Raw genomic sequence first — 13,454 nt, forward strand, 5'->3', positions numbered from 1 at the left:
GGATGTTCTTCCTGGGCTGGAACTCTATGGTAGCTTGGATAACTGTCTACGCGCATGCGTAAGAGAAGTCAGGCTGATCCAACGCGGCACTTCCGGAAGGGAGGCTGACGTGTGACGGCGGAGAGGAGACTCGGCAGAAGCGGACGGAGGACATGTTGACCAAATTCGAGACTAAGTCTGCTCGGGTGAAAGGTATTGGGGGGCTGAGATGTGACCCAAGGCATTGTGTGTGCGGGGGGCCTGTGCTGGTCTCTGGGAGATGTCCCGAGTGACTGGGCCGGGGAGTACCGACTGAATAGTGTGCACCCACCAACTATACAGTGCGCACCCCCACTATAGTGTGCACCCACCAACTATACAGTGCGCACCCCCACTATAGTGTGCACCCACCAACTATACAGTGCGCACCCCCACTATAGTGTGCACCCACCAACTATACAGTGCGCACCCCCACTATAGTGTGCACCCACCAACTATACAGTGCGCACCCCCACTATAGTGTGCACCCACCAACTATACAGTGCGCACCCCCACTATAGTGTGCACCCACCAACTATACAGTGCGCACCCCCACTATAGTGTGCACCCACCAACTATACAGTGCGCACCCCCACTATAGTGTGCACCCACCAACTATACAGTGCGCACCCCCACTATAGTGTGCACCCACCAACTATACAGTGCGCACCCCCACTATAGTGCGCACCCCCACTATAGTGTGCACCCACCAACTATACAGTGCGCACCCCCACTATAGTGTGCACCCACCAACTATACAGTGCGCACCCCCACTATAGTGTGCACCCACCAACTATACAGTGCGCACCCCCACTATAGTGTGCACCCACCAACTATACAGTGCGCACCCCCACTATAGTGTGCACCCACCAACTATACAGTGCGCACCCCCACTATAGTGCGCACCCCCACTATAGTGTGCACCCACCAACTATACAGTGCGCACCCCCACTATAGTGTGCACCCACCAACTATACAGTGTGCACCCCCACTATAGTGTGCACCCACCAACTATACAGTGCGCACCCCCACTATAGTGTGCACCCACCAACTATACAGTGCGCACCCCCACTATAGTGTGCACCCACCAACTATACAGTGCGCACCCCCACTATAGTGTGCACCCACCAACTATACAGTGCGCACCCCCCACTATAGTGTGCACCCACCAACTATACAGTGCGCACCCCCACTATAGTGCGCACCCACCAACTATACAGTGCGCACCCCCACTATAGTGTGCACCCACCAACTATACAGTGTGCACCCACCAACTATACAGTGCGCACCCCCACTATAGTGTGCACCCACCAACTATACAGTGCGCACCCCCACTATAGTGTGCACCCACCAACTATACAGTGCGCACCCCCACTATAGTGTGCACCCACCAACTATACAGTGCGCACCCCCACTATAGTGTGCACCCACCAACTATACAGTGCGCACCCCCCACTATAGTGCGCACCCACCAACTATACAGTGTGCACCCCCACTATAGTGTGCACCCACCCAACTGTACAGTGCGCACCCACCAACTATACAGTGCGCACCCCCACTATAGTGCGCACCCCCACTATAGTGCGCACCCCCACTATAGTGTGCACCCACCAACTATACAGTGCGCACCCCCACTATAGTGTGCACCCACCAACTATACAGTGCGCACCCCCACTATAGTGTGCACCCACCAACTATACAGTGCGCACCCCCACTATAGTGTGCACCCACCAACTATACAGTGCGCACCCCCACTATAGTGTGCACCCACCAACTATACAGTGCGCACCCCCACTATAGTGTGCACCCACCAACTATACAGTGCGCACCCCCACTATAGTGAGCACCCACCAACTATACAGTGCGCACCCCCACTATAGTGTGCACCCACCAACTATACAGTGCGCACCCCCACTATAGTGTGCACCCACCAACTATACAGTGCGCACCCCCACTATAGTGTGCACCCACCAACTATACAGTGCACCCACCAACTATACAGTGCGCACCCCCACTATAGTGCGCACCCACCAACTATACAGTGCGCACCCCCACTATAGTGCGCACCCACCAACTATACAGTGCGCACCCCCCACTATAGTGTGCACCCACCAACTATACAGTGCGCACCCCCACTATAGTGTGCACCCACCAACTATACAGTGCGCACCCCCACTATAGTGTGCACCCACCAACTATACAGTGCGCACCCACCAACTATACAGTGCGCACCCACCAACTATACAGTGCGCACCCACCAACTATACAGTGTGCACCCACCAACTATACAGTGCGCACTCCCACTATAGTGCACACCCACCAACTATACAGTGCACCCACCAACTATACAGTGCGCACCCCCACTATAGTGCGCACCCACCAACTATACAGTGCGCACCCCCACTATAGTGTGCACCCACCAACTATACAGTGCGCACCCCCACTATAGTGTGCACCCACCAACTATACAGTGCGCACCCCCACTATAGTGTGCACCCACCAACTATACAGTGCGCACTCCCACTATAGTGCGCACCCACCAACTATACAGTGCGCACCCCCACTATAGTGCGCACCCACCAACTATACAGTGCGCACCCCCACTGTAGTGCGCACCCACCAACTATACAGTGCGCACCCCCACTGTAGTGCGCACCCACCAACTATACAGTGCACACCCCCACTATAGTGTGCACCCACCAACTATACAGTGCGCACCCCCACTATAGTGTGCACCCACCAACTATACAGTGCGCACCCCCACTATACAGTGCGCACCCACCAACTATACAGTGCGCACCCACCAACTATACAGTGCGCACCCACCAACTATACAGTGTGCACCCCTACTATAGTGTGCACCCACCAACTATACAGTGCGCACCCACCAACTATACAGTGTGCACCCCTACTATAGTGTGCACCCACCAACTATACAGTGCGCACCCCCACTATAATGTGCACCCACCAACTATACAGTGCGCACCCCCACTATAGTGCGCACCCACCAACTATACAGTGCGCACCCCCACTATAGTGCGCACCCACCAACTATACAGTGCGCACCCACCAACTATACAGTGCGCACCCACCAACTGTACAGTGCGCACCCCCACTATAGTGTGCACCCACCAACTGTACAGTGCGCACCCCCACTATAGTGTGCACCCACCAACTGTACAGTACGCACCCCCCACTATAGTGTGCACTCCCCCTACTATACAGTGCGCACCCCCACTATAGTGTGCACCCACCAACTGTACAGTGCGCACCCCGACTGTACAGAACCCACTCCCCCTACTATACAGTGCGCACCCCCACTATAGTGTGCACCCACCAACTGTACAGTGCGCACCCCGACTGTACAGAACGCACCCCCCACTATAGTGTGCACTCCCCCTACTATACAGTGCGCACCCCCACTATAGTGTGCACCCACCAACTGTACAGTGCGCACCCCCACTATACAATGCGCTCCCCGACTGTACAGAACGCACCCCCCACTATAGTGCGCTCCCCCTACTATACAGTGCGCTCCCCCTACTATACAGTGCGCTCCCCCTACTATACAGTGCGCTCCCCCTACTATACAGTGCGCTCCCCCTACTATACAGTGCGCTCCCCCTACTATACAGTGCGCACCCCAACTGTACAGTGCGCACCCCCACTATACAATGCGCTCCCCGACTGTACAGAACGCACCCCCCACTATAGTGTGCACACCCCCAACTGTACAGTGCGCACCCCCACTATAGTGCGCTCCCCCTACTATACAGTGCGCACCCCCACTATAGTGTGCACCCACCAACTGTACAGTGCGCACCCCCACTATACAATGCGCTCCCCGATTGTGCACACCCCCTACTGTACAGTGCGCACCCCCACTATAGTGTGCACACCCCCAACTGTACAGTGCGCACCCCCACTATAGTGCGCTCCCCCTACTATACAGTGCGCACCCCCACTATAGTGTGCACCCACCAACTGTACAGTGCGCACCCCCACTATACAATGCGCTCCCCGATTGTGCACACCCCCTACTGTACAGTGCGCACCCCCACTATAGTGCGCTCCCCCTACTATACAGTGCGCACCCCCACTATAGTGTGCGCTCCCCCTACTATACAGAGCGCACCCCCACTATAGTGTGCGCTCCCCACTATAGTGTGTGCTCCCCCTACTATACAGTGCGCACCCCCACTATACAATGCGCACCCCAACTGTACAGTGCGCACCCCGACTATAGTGTGCACACCCCCAACTGTACAGTGCGCACCCCCACTATAGTGTGCACACCCCCAACTGTACAGTGCGCACCCCCACTATAGTGTGCACACCCCCAACTGTACAGTGCGCACCCCCACTATACAATGCGCTCCCCGATTGTGCACACCCCCTACTGTACAGTGCGCACCCCCCACTATAGTGTGCACACCCCCAACTGTACAGTGCGCACCCCCACTATAGTGCGCTCCCCCTACTATACAGTGCGCACCCCCACTATAGTGTGCACCCACCAACTGTACAGTGCGCACCCCCACTATACAATGCGCTCCCCGATTGTGCACACCCCCTACTGTACAGTGCGCACCCCCCACTATAGTGTGCACACCCCCAACTGTACAGTGCGCACCCCCACTATAGTGCGCTCCCCCTACTATACAGTGCGCACCCCCACTATAGTGTGCACCCACCAACTGTACAGTGCGCACCCCCACTATACAATGCGCTCCCCGATTGTGCACACCCCCTACTGTACAGTGCGCACCCCCACTATAGTGCGCTCCCCCTACTATACAGTGCGCACCCCCACTATAGTGTGCGCTCCCCCTACTATACAGAGCGCACCCCCACTATAGTGTGCGCTCCCCACTATAGTGTGTGCTCCCCCTACTATACAGTGCGCACCCCCACTATACAATGCGCACCCCAACTGTACAGTGCGCACCCCGACTATAGTGTGCACCCCCACTATAGTGTGCACACCCCCACTATAGTGTGCACACCCCCAACTGTACAGTGCGCACCCCAACTGTACAGTGCGCTTCCCCACTATACAATGCGCACCCCGACTGTACAGAACGCACCCCCCACTATAGTGTGCACACCCACTATAGTGTACACACCCCCAACTGTACAGTGCGCACCCCCACTATAGTGTGCACCCCCCAACTGTACAGTGCGCACCCCCACTATACAATGCGCACCCCCACTATAGTGTGCACACCCCCAACTCTACAGTGCGCACCCCCACTATAGTGTGCACACCCCCTACTGTACAGTGTGCACACCCCCAACTGTACAGTGCGCTTCCCCACTATACAATGCGCACCCCGACTGTACAGAACGCACCCCCCACTATAGTGTGCACCCCCCAACTGTACAGTGTGCACCCCCACTATAGTGTGCACCCCCCCAACTGTACAGTGCGCACCCCCACTATACAATGCGCACCCCCGACTGTACAGTGCGCACCCCCACTATAGTATGCACACCCCCAACTGTACAGTGCGCACCCCCACTATAGTGTGCGCACCCCCACTATACAATGCACACCCCCAACTGTACAGTGCGCATCCCCACTATAGTGTGCATACCCACAACTGTACAGTGCGCACCCCCACTATACAATGCGCGCCCCCACTGTACAGAGCGCACCCCCACTGTACAGTAACAACAGAAGAAAAGCAGTCACAGAGTCCAAAAGTACTGACAACTTTATTAGAACAAATAGCCAAATATACCAAACACACTGGAAAAAGTGGGGCTAAAAGATGGAATCAGATGAATTTCAACAGATAAAATTGTCCAAGGTGGGCAGACCCACATACGGGAACACCTGCAAGGTATATATATATCCCCATATAGTACAAAAACGAGACAGTATGTGCTTACAGATAACATATGTATATAGGGCTGTATAAGCCACCACCCATGTCAGTAAACATTATCATCATCAAATCATGTCATCCATTATCATGACATAACAGGGTAGACACAGAACCTAGGCACATAGAGCAAGTATCGCAATAACTAAACGGTAATTACCTTATGCAGAGTGGAACCCTGTACAGGACCAGCCCACCCGTCCCGACGCGCGTTTCGGAGTGCAGACGCTCCTTCCTCAGGGGGCACAACGTGGCAGTATACAAGCGCCTGTATATATATGTGGCGCATACCGGAAGTGCCGCACTACCGCGCAAGTGCGGTCCCCGACACAACGCCGGGCGAGCCGCCTCCCCCATATGACGTCGCAGGAAACACATGGGGCCCCATGTGATCCAGCGGCGACCAATCAGGACGAGGCGCCAGCACAGACAGAGGGCGGGAGTGCGCACACTCGACAATGAAGCACACCGTCAGCCATCTTAAAGGAGGGCAGATTTAAGGGCATATATTGCACAAAAACCAAATAGAAACGGATTTGGAGAAATCGCATAACGCATACTTAAGTAACACGAGAATGAGTCTATACAACTTTGGTGATATAAGGAGCTAGGATATACGATATCAATCAAAATATGTGGACATGCATCACTGGTGGAATACATAGATATGTAGCAACAAGGGCATGAACACATGCACACAAAAAATGAGGAACAATTCTTTCAGAGCCAAACAAGTACAATGTAATATATATATATATAATGTATAACAGCGATAATACAGTGTACACACACACATGTAAGAGCAAAGGTATGACCACATATGTACATAGGACAAAAGGGACCATTCCTTCAGGGCAAAAATACAATATCTAATATATACATGTACATATACATAATCACGATAATGTATTGCAGTATAAAGAAAATTAAATGATTAAAGAAGCCCCAATTCAGGTCCGCCATTTTGTAGTCCTTCAAAAAAAATTTTGTGCAATAAAGTACATGAGATATCCATCGAAGATCATCCCAGAAAGAAAATACAGCCATACCCCTCTCAAATGTCCATAATACGATATAGGAAACAAAGACGAAGTAGACAAGCGTGATCCTCCAAAGATCCAGAAGATGAACATATGTGAAGAGCAACACCAAACATCTACATAAAAAAAGAGAAATAATTAAAATCAAATAAAAACAGAAAATGCGGAATTACATTATGATACAGTGTACTGGTGACTACAGGAACGGTGCAAAGCTGATGTTTTCATTAAGTCCCCGAAGCTGAATCGTATCGAGGGTCCAAATCCAACGGGATTCCAACTGACCAAGGCGTTTCAACAAATTACCTCCCCTAATGTTAATATCCAGGGCATCAATCCCCCGTATCCTAAGACGAGTACTGTCACATTGGTGAACAATTTTAAAGTGTTTAGGGATCGTTTTGAGGGTGGCCATATCCGTGTAATTCATATCTGCTTGAATACCCAGGACATGTTCCCAGATACGAACTTTAAACTGTCTTGTCGTCATCCCAACGTAGATAAGCCCACAGGGGAAGGTTGCATAGTATATCACATAGCGGGTAGTGCAAGTGATCCGCTTCTTTATTTTGTAATTTCTTGCACCACCAGAACTGCGAAAATTACTGCATCTATCTACGTTGGGACATGCGACACAGTGACCACACAGTACAGCCACCCTCAACCGAGACATTATCCAAAAACATCCTGGACAGCTGTCCCACATAATGACTATTAATTAGGTGGTCCCGTAAATTTTTAGTGCGCCTGAAAGTAATCAAAGGGCGCTTAGGGAGAAACGTTCCGATGACCAAGTCCACCTGTAAAATAGGCCAAGCCTTGGTAAGTGCTGATCGTACCCTCTCAGAATAGGGATGAAACGTGGTAATAAATCTACAGTGACTTCCATCATCTGATTCATCACCACGCTCTTCATACAGCAGACAGTTGCGTATCGAATATTTCGCCCTATGATAGGCTTTTTTCACAATCCGCCTGCTGTAACCACGTTCGTAAAAACGTATCTTCAGCTCCTCCGCCCGCCTCTCAAAATCAGCATCATTGGAACAAATCCGACGAAGGAGGAGGAACTGTCCCACTGGTATAGAGTTCACCATGTGGGGAGGATGGCATGAAGAGGCATGTAAAAGTGTGTTTGTAGAGGTAGGCTTACGACAAATGTCTGTATAAACATTACCACTACCATCTTTACAGACGGAAACATCCAAAAAATTAATCTTGGTCATGTCACACTCAAAGGAGAGAGTAATATTCTGATCACTACTGTTGAGGCATCTCAGAAAATTGCGCAAGGTCGACGGCCGTGCCCTGCCAGACAAACAGGATGTCATCGATGTCATGATCCAGCGTGGATCTGACAGTTTAAATGGATAAGTGAACTTTTTTTTCCTTTGGCTAGGTGCCAAAGTGATGTGATTGCCCCCGGTGGCCATTAGAATTATTACACGTGGTGTCGTTCATTCTGAGTTGCCCCGTTGGTGGTGAGTGGTAGTGCACTTTAGTTTCTTTGGTTTAGTGCACATAATTATAATTCAGGTGTGAGGCTCTATAAAAGAGAGCCAGGTGTATTCAATCACTGTTGGTGATATTGTGTTCGTCATTTGGGAAGCAAGCCTGGGTGATGAAGGAGCTGAACATGAGTCCTGCGCAGCCCAGCCAGAGGGGACGAGTGGCAGCTAGGTGGTCTGCAAGAAGGGCTGGCATGGCGTGGTGGAGTCACAGTTTATGGTGTCGGCAGGAAGTGCTTGCATGGCTTGGTGGAGTGACGACTATGAAGAGAGTTGCACTCAGCACGCATGCGGGACTTGGTTGCTGAGACCTGGACTCAAGCATGCTGGACGTTTTGGCAGAAGCTGAACTCATCTTTGGGACTCTGTTACTGGACTTCGGCAATTGGTGGTGGACTCTGCTCCAAGGCTGCACTATGGTGAAGGATCCAGTTATGGTGATGGATCCGGGTGGAGGAGAAGATGCACACAGGTGTTGGGCTCTGTTGCTAGGAGCGTACGCAACAGAGCAAAGCTAAGTGGTGTTTCCCCTGTATTGTCATTTTCCCTCATGAGTGTTTAGTGCAGTGGTGGGATTAGTTTCCGCACCGACCAATTCCCTAGTGAGGGTTTAGGTTCAGGGCGAGCTAGGGTTTTTAGGTTCCTGTGCGTCGCCCGGTGCGGAATCGGCATAGGGAACGTTAGGAGTGCAGGGACACTGGCTCAGGGGAGTACAGGAGGTCTCCACTTCCCTATTCCCTATTGCAGGGCCCACCATTGTTAATGTTACCCAGGTTCCCCTTTATTATTTAAATTCGCCTTACTGGAGGCGGGGTTTCCAGACTACTTTATATATACGTGTAATATCTAAATTCGCCAGTTGGAGGCGGTGTATCCAGCTGCACGTGTTATTATTTAAATTCGCCCCACTGGAGGCGTGTATCCAGGGTCACGTGTGTCATATGGGTTCGCCTTGCGGTACTCGCTGCGTCCAGACACACGTGACCGTGACAATCGATAGACCACGCCCAGAAGGGGACGCGTTCTATCGACAACATCCGGTCCGACATGAAGAGGTCCCTTTCCCACAGCCCCAGGAACAGATGGAGCTGCAGGAAGAAGGACCCCTTTAAAACAAAGAAACTGTGGGTGAGGGTGAATTCCAATAGTTCCAGCAGGAGTCCCCTCAGGCCAATCGATAAATTCGATGTTTGAACTTGAAGAAAGAATTTGACCGCAGCAATACCATCTTTGTTTGATATTTGTATAAAGGGACTCCACATCTGCTGAAACTAAAAGGGATTCACCCTCAAGGCATAGACCATCGACCTTGCGCAATAAATCCCTGTATCTTTCAAATATGAGGGAAGAACAGTCACAAGGGGTTGTAGGTGGAAATCAATCCATCGATTGACATGTTCTAAAAAGTTACCCCTCCCTGACACAATAGGTCATCCAGGTGGTGACTCCAGATCCTTATGAACCTTCGGAAGTAAATAAAAAGTAGCCACAGTGGGCTCACTAACAAGTAGTGCCGAAGCCAGCTCCTTAGTGATAATGTGCCGCCCTTCGCACAATGGTCTCTAATTGGGCAGAGTAGGCACTCAAAGGGTTATACTGTATGTTATTCTCTTATAACATATATTATTATTCAATTGACGAAAGGCTTCCCTTTCGTATAATTTTTTCGGCCACAGAACAACATTACCACCCTGGGGGTGTGCGCACTGTACAGTAGGGAGTGTACACACTATAGCGGGGGTGCACACACTATAGAGGGGATGTGTACAGTGCACATCCCCGCTATAGTGTGCCCACCCCCACTATAGTATGTGCACTCCCTACTGTACAGTGCGCACCCCCACTATAGTGTGCGCTCCCCTTACTGTACAGTGCGCTCCCCTCACTGTACAGTGTGCATCCCCTACTGTACAGTGCGCATCCCCACTATAGTGTGTTCCCCTCCCCCCCAACTGTCTGTGGAAATGTCCCCCACCCCCCCCCCAACTGTCTGCGGGGATGTTCCCCCCCCCCCCCCCACCACCATCACCACCACACTGTCTGCGGAGATGTGCCTTCCTAAAGGCCCCGTTACACATAACGATGTCCCAGGGATCCCACCAACGATCCGACATGGATGGGATCGCTGGGACATCGTTAGGCTGATCGCTGGTGAGCTGTCACATAGACAGCCCCTCCAGCGATCAGGACCAGCGAGCAAGCTGGTATCTAAGGTAAACAGCGGGTTTCTAAGAGCCGCGTGACTCTTAGTTACCCGCTGTTTACCTTAGATACCAGTGTGCAGCATCGCTGATCGTTGCTCTCCCGCTGCCACACGCGATGCGTGCTGGCCAGCGGGAGATCAACGATCAAAAAATGGCCCAGGACGATCCTGCACGATCAGCGATATCCGGGGGGCGGTCACTGATGTGTGTCACGGGGCCGCCCTTAACCCAACTGGTCGGCCTGCGCAGCCTCCCATCACCGCTAGTGGGTGCGCTCCGCCTGCGCAGCGTCTGAACTGAGTCTGCTTTCTCTCCCCCCAGGCTTGAGCTTTCACCCCAAGCGTCCGTGGGTCCTCACCAGCCTGCACAATGGCGTCATCCAGCTGTGGGACTATCGCATGTGCACCCTGATCGACAAGTTCGATGAACACGATGGTGAGTGTCGCCGGCTGTTCATGAGTGTCACCGTCTGCTCGGCCAGGGTGTCACGCGATCCTCACCCTCTTCTTTCCTGTCCAGGCCCCGTTCGCGGCATCGACTTCCACAAGCAGCAGCCGCTCTTTGTCTCTGGGGGCGATGACTACAAGATTAAGGTGAGGCATGAGGATATTGAGCAGCGACTCCACGGATTTGACTGCCGGTAGATGGCATGGTGACCAATAATTCCTCCTCGCCACCTCCTGGCAGTCTCATCCAGTGCACAGCGGGGTAACTGAAGAATTCTGCTTCCTGCAGGTGTGGAACTACAAGCTCCGGCGCTGTCTCTTCACCCTCCTGGGTCACCTGGATTATATCCGCACCACTTTCTTCCATCATGTAAGTCTCAGCGAATTGACAGCCCATTGTCTCTTTTATGAAGGGGTTTGACTATTTTTGATATTTGAGGCAGAACTTTGAATAGAGGAATCGTTTTGCAGGAATACCCCTGGATCCTCAGCGCCTCGGACGATCAGACAATCCGCATCTGGAACTGGCAGTCTCGCACTTGTGTCTGGTAAAGCCATGAAGCCCATCCATCCCCTCGGACTCCAAAATATTAGATACTTCTCCTGTAACTCCATTCTTTCCTTTCAGTGTCCTGACCGGTCACAATCATTATGTGATGTGCGCCCAGTTCCACCCCTCCGAGGATCTAGTGGTGTCCGCCAGCCTGGACCAGACAGTGCGCGTCTGGGATATTTCTGGTGAGCTGCCCAGGTCGAGGGGGTCATCTGTGTGGCCACGTCCGGCCCAAAACTGCAGGAGACCCGGCTGGGAGAAGGAGAAAGGGGCAGTGTGACAAATTGAGACTAACTCAATCCACTATACAACAAATATATAATATTAGGAGCAGAAATCTGTACTTCAGAGCTGAAATCTCCCTGCTTTCTCTTCAAGTAGTGTATGTACACAGTGAGCTCAGCTCTGGCGTATAATACAGAATTTTGTTCAGGATCAGTAATGTATACACAGTGACTGCACCAGCAGAATAGTGAGTGCAGCTCTGGAGTATAATACAGGATATAACTCAGGATCAGTAATGTATGTACACAGAGACTGCACCAGCAGAATAGTGAGTGCAGCTCTGGAGTATAATACAGGATGTAACTCAGGATCAGTAATGTATGCACACAGTGACTGCACCAGCAGAAGAGTGAGTGCAGCTCTGGAGTATAATACAGGATGTAACTCGGGATCAGTAATGTATGTACACAGTGACTGCACCAGCAGAATAATGAGTGCAGCTCTGGAGTATAATACAGGACGTAACACAGGATCAGTAATGTGTGTACACAGTGAGTGCACCCGCAGAATAGTGAGTGCAGCTCTGGGGTATAATACGTAATGTCACTAAGGATCAGTAATATAATGTATGTACGCAATGACTGCACCAGCAGAATAGAGAATGCAGATCTGGAGTATAATACAGGATGTAACTCAGGATCAGTAATGTAATGTATGTACACAGTGACTGCACCAGCAGACTAGTGAGTGCAGCTCTGGTGTATAATACAGTATATAACTCGGGATCAGTACAGGATCAGTAATGTATTTACATGGTGACTGCACCAGCAGAATAGTGAGTGCAGCTCTCGGGTATAATACAGGATGTAACTCAGGATCAGTAATGTGTGTTCACTAGGGTGACCGGATCTCATATGGGGGGGAAAAAATGTCAGAATCTTGTTCGTCTGGACCCCACAAAATGATTCCCCTTTCCAGATATTGAGAGAGCCAAAATTTGAGCTCGATCAAACGACGTTAACCCGTGCCGCTCGTCGCTCAAAGTTTGAAAAAATCCAAATTGAGGTATTTTAAGATTTAGGTATTTTGCATAGTCTGTTAGACTATAAAGAATGTGACAACAACATTGCAGAAATAGCCCTGACCAAATTTTCGAACCATTTGTGGTATTTGAATGCAGAGTTGGTGGGATAATCGTTTTTTGATCCCACCATTACAAACAATGAAAAGTTGTTAATGGCTAATAAATTGCTCAGTAGCACAGATGAACCATCAGAGCACGCTAACCTACATGAGTTGATAATTTTACATAGTTATCTAATCTATTCTAGAGCTTTTGTTAAAGTAGTTTTTGAAACGTCAGAATATAATGCTCGGCATTTGCTTACAACTTGCAGGACATATTGCTTTTGTTCTTCATCTTTTGTCAGAAGGTCGTTAAAGTCGGTTACTTCCTACCTCTTTTAATTTTTCTTTCCTAACTTTTGGATTTACAACCCTAGCGTGCTCTGATGGTTCATCTGTGCTACTGAGCAATTTATTAGCCATTAACAACTTTTCATTGTCTGTAAT

General features: G+C 50.9%; 1 protein-coding gene across 1 annotated transcript in view; it reads left to right on the top strand.

Annotated features, from left to right (window-relative positions):
- The first annotated feature begins 20 nt into the window (after positions 1–20).
- The window catches only part of COPA (COPI coat complex subunit alpha), a 48,514-nt gene continuing 35,080 nt past the window's right edge, over positions 21–13,454 (top strand). The window contains exons 1-6 of the mRNA XM_073567185.1: positions 21–192; positions 10,980–11,093; positions 11,178–11,251; positions 11,394–11,474; positions 11,576–11,652; positions 11,733–11,842. Of these exons, the coding sequence (XP_073423286.1) occupies positions 153–192; positions 10,980–11,093; positions 11,178–11,251; positions 11,394–11,474; positions 11,576–11,652; positions 11,733–11,842 (496 nt within the window). The 5' untranslated portion in view covers positions 21–152. The remainder of the gene's footprint in view (positions 193–10,979; positions 11,094–11,177; positions 11,252–11,393; positions 11,475–11,575; positions 11,653–11,732; positions 11,843–13,454) is intronic.

This window comes from Dendrobates tinctorius, unplaced genomic scaffold, assembly GCF_039654945.1.
Source record: "Dendrobates tinctorius isolate UK_male_01 unplaced genomic scaffold, ASM3965494v1 ptg000019l, whole genome shotgun sequence".
Taxonomy (NCBI): domain Eukaryota; kingdom Metazoa; phylum Chordata; class Amphibia; order Anura; family Dendrobatidae; genus Dendrobates; species Dendrobates tinctorius.